At 35.4% G+C, this 8,372-nt stretch overlaps 1 protein-coding gene across 1 annotated transcript; it reads left to right on the top strand.

Annotated features, from left to right (window-relative positions):
- The first annotated feature begins 2,429 nt into the window (after window positions 1–2,429).
- LOC123679916 (uncharacterized protein K02A2.6-like) lies at window positions 2,430–5,827 on the top strand. Its single transcript, XM_045617480.1, has 2 exons — window positions 2,430–2,545; window positions 2,614–5,827. Exons 1-2 carry the CDS (start codon window positions 2,452–2,454, stop codon window positions 5,805–5,807), a joined length of 3,288 nt encoding a protein of 1,095 aa, XP_045473436.1. The 5' UTR covers window positions 2,430–2,451; the 3' UTR covers window positions 5,808–5,827.
- The last annotated feature ends 2,545 nt before the right edge of the window (window positions 5,828–8,372 follow it).

Genomic DNA, 8,372 nt, shown 5'->3' with positions numbered 1-8,372 from the left:
ATTTTCTTCGCTTCTGATTATCGTAACGGATCCACTTTTCATCGCCAGTCACGATACGATGCAGAAAACCCTTTCTTTTATGTCGCTGAAGCAGCTGTTCGCAAGTGAAAAAACGCCGTTCGACGTCTCTCAGCTTCAGTTCATACGGCACCCAATTTTCTTGCTTTTGGATCATTCCCATGGCTTTCAAACGCTTGGAAATGGTTGTTCGGTCAACTCCCAATGCTTCAGCAAGTTCTTGCGTTTGACACGAATCTTCATCAAGCAAAGTCGCCAATTCTTGATCTTCAAAGATTTGCGGCCGCCCGGAACGCTCCTTGTCTTCCACGTCGAAATCGCCACTTTTGAAGCGTCGAAACCATCCGAGAACACTTGAATCATCGACACAACCTTCTCCATAAGCTTCCTGAAGCAACCGATGCGCCTCGGCAGCAGATTTCTTCAAATTGAACCAATAAAGTGAAACTTCCCGCAAATGACGTCGACTCGGCTCAAATTTCGACATTTTCACGATTTCAAAAATTTATGATGCGAAAAAATTTCAACTAATGTGTTAGTGTGGAATTGTTGACAGATGAATAAGCTTTGATTATGACATATGTAACCATTAAATACTCGCACAGTATTGGTGGCGCCATCTCTTACAAAAAACGGGAAAGACTTATTCACACACCTGATAATATCAACTAAGATATTTTCAGTTTAGTTTAACAAAAGTTAATTACAACGTTGTGTTCATTATAGGCAGTCGTAGATACTATACATGTGTGATAATGCGCATCATTACTATATACGTGTGCTTACATAACTCGCGCTAGGCACTCGTTTGCTACTCACACACTCATATAGTAATGATGTCTTTATCCCACTTGTATAGTAAATAACTATTACTTCACCAGAAATCACAAGAAGAAATAAACCCAAATATGCTCTACCACTTAACCCTTGTAGTCGATACATTGGCCCATATCTTTATCAATAAAAGAAAAACAAATTACAAAGGAATTGAAAAAAGGAAAAAAAATATTTATATGAGCAAACCCAATTCGCCCAAAACTAATAATACCAATGATCTTTATTGGTCTCTTCGGACATGCAAGGTGAACTCGAGGCAGACAATTAAGGATGGTAAACAGACTGATATTCTTGATAGCTTGATAGCCCAGTGTTCAAGCTTGGTTCACCGCAAATAAAATGAAAATGAATCCTGGAAAAACTCAGGCAATATGTTTCACAACAAGAGCTCCTGAAACAATCCACTTCAAATTCCTTGGAATTCATATCCAATCAGATTTGAAGTTTTCCTATCATGTAAATGAACTGAGCAAGAGGTTATCGGAGAAATTTCCGTTCTGAGGAGAATTGAACAGATATCTGGCCAACAGTCGAAAACGACGTAGGTACTTGGGAGTTTTCATTCATCTCTCTTACAGTATATTGGCCTGGGGTAGCACACATGACATATCTAACATCTTCAACAAGCAGAATTATGCAGTCCGAATATCATGTAGTGCTAAGAGAATGGAAAGCTGCATACCATTTGTTGTATCGTGTATTTAAATTGTTTGTATTTCCCGGGGTTTTCTTAGGCGCATATGTTGTTAGTGCGCAAGTTATGTGTGGTCTGGGAGATTTCCGTTTTGATCAGTTCAATTCTCGTATGAAGATAGAACGCATATGTTCAGTGATATACATTTTCATATTTCTTTCAATAAAGAATTTTAAGCAGTTCCACCGCAATTTATTACTACGTACACAACAGTTGGCGACGAGGATCTACGAATCTACGGTAAATAACAACGGACAATACAGAGAATACCACCGACACGTATAAGAATCATCAATTACGTTCAAACAAGATGTCTGCTCCTACACATTCAATACATACAGTGTTTTCAATCGAAACATACGATGTTTCAAAGAAATTCGACCGTTGGTTAATGCGCTTGGAAAGTGCCTTCGAAGTTTTCCTGGTTCCTAATGAGAAAAAGGCTGCATACTTATTACATTACATGGGACCTGATGCCTACGATGTTCTCTGCGACAAAGTATCACCTGAAAATCCAAATAATATGGAATACAATGACCTAATTAAGGAAATGAAACAACATTACAATCCTGAACCATTAGAAATTGCAGAAAACTTTCGATTCTTACAAAGGAAACAGAATGAAGGGGAAAGTGTTCAACAATACTTAACTACTTTGCAACGTTTAGCTACGACCTGCAAATTTGGTGATTATCTTAAGAAAGCATTGAGAAATCAATTCGTGTTTGGCCTGAGAACACAAAATATTCAAAGTCGTTTGTTGGAAATGAAGGACCTGACTATAGAGAGGGCTCTAGAAGTAGCTATCAGTATGGAAACATCAGCAAGAGATGCGGCACAACTACACAGAAGCAATGTGGCAAGTGCAAGTGTAAACAGTGTTAAGTGTGAAAAAGGCAATAATGACCGATTTTCATCTAAAAGGGCTTTTGCAAAGTCTTCATCAAATAATTCCAAAAATGTTAATTTTAAAAATTATTGTTACAGGTGCGGATCTCCCACACATTTTGCAAATAAATGCAAGCACATTACCACTATTTGCTCCAAATGCAAGGTCAAGGGTCATCTGGGAAAGGTTTGTTTCAAAAGTAAAAATACAGAAAGTACAAATCAAATTGAAGAACTATTTTCTATTGAATCCGAACATATCGATTACAGGGAAAAATTTATGGTCAAAATTAAAATTGAAGGTAAAATTTTAATTTTTGAAGTAGACAGTGGAGCTGCTGTAAGTATAATGAGTTATTCTATGTTCAAAAATTTCTTTCCTACTTTACAAATTAAAAAAACTGATTTAAAACTAGTCACTTACTGCAAGAAAGTGTTAGATGTTGTGGGCTATTCAAGGGTGGGTTGCATTTATGAAACTGAAACTCACATTTTGAATTTATACATTGTTAATACCGATCGAAAACCTATTTTAGGCCGTGAGTGGATACGTCAATTGAACATTAAATTACAAAATATTAATCAAATTTCCGTTATGAATACACCTGAAAATATTTTACAAAAATACCCAATAGTTTTGGAAAAATCAATGGGTAAAATTCTTAATATTCAAGCTCATCTTAAATTGAAAAATAATGCAACACCTGTTTTCATCAGAGCTAGAAAGATTCCATTCGCTTTACAATCCAAAGTGGAAGAAGAATTGTTGAATTTAGAAAAGGAAGGAATTTTAGTAAAAGTCATGCGTTCTGAGTGGGCTACACCCATTGTACCGGTTGTAAAAGCTAATGGGAAAATTCGCATTTGTGGTGATTTCAAAATAACCTTAAATCCAAACCTCATTATAGATGAGTATCCTCTACCTTCCATCGAAAATTTATTTTCCACTATGGCTGGGGGAGATAAGTTCACGAAATTAGATTTACAACAGGCCTATTTACAATTAGAAGTACATCCGGATGATCAAAAATTTTTAACATTAAGTACACCTAAAGGACTTTTTCAATGTACTCGATTAATGTATGGGGTTGCTAGTGCGCCTGCTATTTGGCAACGCCTGATAGAAAATTTGCTGAAAGATATACCCGGTGTCTCAGTATTTTTAGATGACATCAAGATAACAGCCCCTGATGATAATACACATTTCGAGAGACTGGAAAAAGTTTTATGCAGACTTTCAGATCATAATATAAGAATTAATTACGAAAAATGCGAATTTATGAAAGATAAAATAGAATATTGCGGCTATGTTATAGATAGGTCGGGCATACATAAAGCGAAAAAGAAAATGGATGCAATCCAAAACGCAAAAATACCTACTAATAAAACTGAAGTCAGGGCTTTTACAGGTTTAATCAATTATTACGGAAGATTTTTAGAAAATCTTAGTTCAAAATTATACCCTATATACAATTTATTAAAAGAAGGTGTAGATTTCAAATGGGACATTAAATGCCAAAGAGCATTCGATACTGTCAAGAAAGAAATTAGTTCCGATCGAGTATTGGCTCATTTCGATCCTCAGTTAACATTAATTTTGGCTACTGATGCCAGTCCCTATGCGGTTGGCGCAGTACTTTCACATGTTTATCCAGATGGTACTGAAAGACCTATTCAATTCGCTTCACAAGTTTTATCGACAGTTCAACAAAAATATTCACAAATTGATAAAGAAGCATATAGCATTATTTTTGGTGTCAAGAAATTCTTTTATTACCTTTATGGTAGACGTTTCACCCTGTATACAGATCATAAGCCTCTTATCCAAATTTTTTCACCATCAAAACATCTTCCAACTTTGTCTACCACAAGAATGCAACATTATGCATTATTTTTGCAAACATTTCAGTACGATATTAAATACAAAAATTCAAAAGAACATTCAAATGCGGACGCTATGTCCAGATTACCTACAAACTCGAAGCAAATTAATATGTACGATGAATCTGATGCATTTGAAATATATCAAATACAAAATTTACCTGTCACTTTCGAAGAATTACGAATTGAGTCTTCGAAAGAGCGCAGTTTTTCCAAATTAATAAAATCTTTACGCCTAGGTAAACAAGTATCCAAAAAGGATCGCTTCAATGTCGAACAATCTGAGTTTTCCTTACAGCAAGGCTGCTTGTTCCGTGGACAAACAGTTGTTATACCACAATCTTTACGTCCAAAAATTTTGAATGAGCTTCACTCAACACATTCTGGTATAATTAAGACGAAACAATTGGCTAGAGGTTACTGTTGGTGGCCTGGAATATCAGTCGATATTGAAAATAAAATTAAAAACTGTTCTGAATGTAATAAATTTAAAAATAATCCCGCTAAATTTCCATTTCATCCATGGGAAAAGACAAGTAAACCATTCGAAAGAGTACATATTGACTTTGCCGGACCTTTCATGAATCGTTACTTTTTTATTTTAGTTGATTCATATACTCGTTGGCCGGAAATACATGTTGTCAAAAATATGACAGTTCATACTACAATACCTCTACTTCGAAAAATTTTCAGTACTTTTGGTCTACCAGCTGTCTTAGTTAGCGATAATGGACCCACTTTTACGTCCTTTGAATTCAAGAATTTTTTGAGAGAGAATGGAATTTTTCACAAGTTCTCACCTCCATATCATCCTGCTACAAATGGATTAGCAGAACGATATGTTCAGTCTTTCAAGGGTGTTTTAAAAACTCTGGGACAAAATGAGAGAGACATCGAATTGAATTTGTCTAAATTTCTTATTAATTACCGAAAAATGCCTCACACCATTACCGGAGTGAGTCCTTCTTATCTTATGTTTGGTAGGGATATTCGAACAAGAATTGATTTAATTTTGCCTCAAAAAAAATACGAACTAAATATTTCTAAAAATACTGATTTTAGAGTTTTCAGAGAGGGGGAAAGAGTCATGGTTAGGGAATACCTGGGGTTCGATAAATGGCAGTTTGGTACTGTGAGAAAGAAGTTGGGAAGTTTAATTTATTTAATCGAATTGGATGATTCTCGAGTTTGGAAGCGCCATGTCGATCAAATGCGTTCCATGGGTGAGGACACACCTTTGAAAATTAGCAACACACCATCTAACACATTTATTGAGCTTCCTACGATATTGCCTTCAGCGAAAAATAATGACAATGATTATGTTGCTGAAAAGCAAAATACTTTGGACGGAAATGTTGTCCAAAATAAAGAAATTAAACCAGATGGTGTACCACTAAAACCAGAAATTCCAGATGACGCTTGTACCCTAAGGAGATCTACACGATTGCGTAAAGCACCCTCACGATTGGGAATTGAAAATTGTACTTAACTCCTACAGAGGGAGGAATGTTGTATCATGTATTTAAATTGTTTGTATTTCCCGGGGTTTTCTTAGGCGCATATGTTGTTAGTGCGCAAGTTATGTGTGGTCTGGGAGATTTCCGTTTTGATCAGTTCAATTCTCGTATGAAGATAGAACGCATATGTTCAGTGATATACATTTTCATATTTCTTTCAATAAAGAATTTTAAGCAGTTCCACCGCAATTTATTACTACGTACACAACACCATTGTTTAGGCAAGAATATATTCTTGCACTGACATCTCTTTACATTCTTGCCTGCGTCACTTTTGTTCACATCCGAAATGAAGAAAGAATAATTTCAATCATTCTTATGATACCAGAAATGCGAACAGGTTCATCATCCAGTACCATAGGCTCGAGGTAACACAACTAAGTGTGAATCACCTGGCAATGAAATTATATAATGAATTGCCAGGAAAATACAAACCTTTGAACAACAGACGACTGCCGAATTTGCTCAAGAATGAGCTGGTAGGTAAGGCCTACTACAGCCTGGAGGAACACTTCTCAGATCCATTATGCTGAAATATTTGTCAATTGTATACATATGTATAGGTGTATACTGTTTTGTTCACGCACTATTTGTTCTTTGCTAGTCTGACTTCAAATGTTAAGATGTTTCTTACATTATAATATAATTACGACTCCCCAAGTAATTTTTGATGGGTCATATTTTGTACGTTAACTGTACGAAACAATAAACAATACCATTAAATTCCAAGAAAGTTGAGCCCTTCAAAAGTCGCAACTTCAATATTTGGGTTTTTTAAGTGTAAGTGAGCACACAAGTGTTTTAAACATCTTAGACGTATGTCATTGAAACATGACAGTGAAATCCGGACCACGACATGGATAAACCTGTACATTTAGTCTGTATTTTCCGCAATTAATAGAAAAATATACTTTTTCGGCAACCGTCCGGGAAGTGCTCACTTCCCGGACGCTTCTTCTCTGAGAAAGTAGCATTTCCCGGCCTAGTCCGGAAAGTACGTACTTCCCGGACTAGGCCGGAAAAGAATCATAGAATCCATAGCAACCGAGATAACGGCTGACAGTTCATATGAAATTAGTTGTCAAAAATTTGCATGTTTTTTGATCCCAATCGCAATAAAATATGGAAAGCAGCAGCGATAGTGATATTTTACATGGTTGCCGAAAAAATATTGTACGCAACACGCCCGAAAATGGTTTTTTTGGACTCACAGACTTCCAGGACTCGCTTACGCTCGTCCTGGAATTTTGTCTATTCGTCCAAAAAACCCTATTTTCCGGACTTGTTACGTAAATTACTATTTCAACGACGATATTGAAATTTTCTTTTTCGATAACTAGTTACGGAAACTAAGACTTGAAAAGTGTCACTTCATACGTCAAAATTAGAAGAAAAATAAAATGCCAACCATCACTTGATTATTGGTACGTACCTCATATTGATGTTGAACAGAGGATATATCACATTAAATTATGTATTCGTATATAAAATTAAATGTCGATTATATTGAATTATTATTCGCAAAGATGCAAATATTACAACGACTTTTAATTTCCTGCATGTGAGTCATATATCAAAAACTTTTATTTTTCTTTTATGGAAAATCGTCTGAATGTTCCCCATATCAGATCGAAATGAGGTGCGCATTAAGTCCAGGAAGCGGTCAAACATATGGCCAGTGAAGGTAAACTTGATATTTTCGCAACAACGTCCATTTCGAAGAATAGAACGACGACGGACTACTATAATTTTCAGCAGTTATTATAATAATTCGATAATCGAATTTGTTGCTGGGACAACGTTCTAATGTTCCGATAAAAGCTAGCTGGTAATCATTGGCTATAGGATTCGACTTTCTTGCGAAATTAGAACGTTGTTAATTTATACATAATTCGCTGAAATGAGGCGGCTTTGTCGTTTCTGGAACAAGACATCACGAAAATGGGAGTTTATTATTTCCGAGTATAAACCCCTGGAAACTTTCGAGGGAGACAGAGTCATTTACTATTACGCAATTTAAATTTGCAAAAAGTTCATAATACTAACTTACTTAGTTATTGAATTATCTTTTTATTGTCATTAAATTTGATGTCCTACACATGTAAAGAAGATTCATAAATTTTATTAATTCAACACGTGATTGAAAAAAATTATTATCAATGACAATATTGAAACAATTAATGATGTTGACTTCATAGTTTTCTGTTCAGCATTGATTTGCGTATTTTCCATTTAATTTCCTCCAAGGACATTTGTGGAATCTTTTGTTTATTAATTATGGATTTCTCCTCAAAACCCTCTGCAACTTCATCAGACTTCCATCCCCCATGCTATTAGATTCTCCGCAAATGAGATTCAAAAGAGGAGAATAGTCGATGACCAACGAAAACAGTGACTAGGATACAAACAAGGATTTGAAACATTAAAAAGTGAGCGATAATTTTCGACAAATTTCCGAATGTCTTAATACTTTTCCCATTCAAATATTTGACAAAAATCTGTCATATTTAAAATTTGACGACCTTAGCAAAACATAT

This window comes from Harmonia axyridis, chromosome 5 (assembly GCF_914767665.1).
Source record: "Harmonia axyridis chromosome 5, icHarAxyr1.1, whole genome shotgun sequence".
Classification (NCBI taxonomy): Eukaryota; Metazoa; Arthropoda; class Insecta; order Coleoptera; family Coccinellidae; genus Harmonia; species Harmonia axyridis.
Note: the sequence above shows the minus strand (reverse complement) of the source record. Positions and strands in the feature narration are given on the sequence as shown.

Bases quoted from the DNA above. Each gene is read 5' to 3' on its own strand.
- LOC123679916 (XM_045617480.1), top strand. From the start codon at position 2,452: ATGACCGATTTTCATCTAAAAGGGCTTTTGCAAAGTCTTCATCAAATA. The intron at 2,546-2,613 runs TCCCACACATTT...AGGTCAAGGGTC, and splicing joins TATTGTTACAGGTGCGGATC to ATCTGGGAAAGGTTTGTTTC.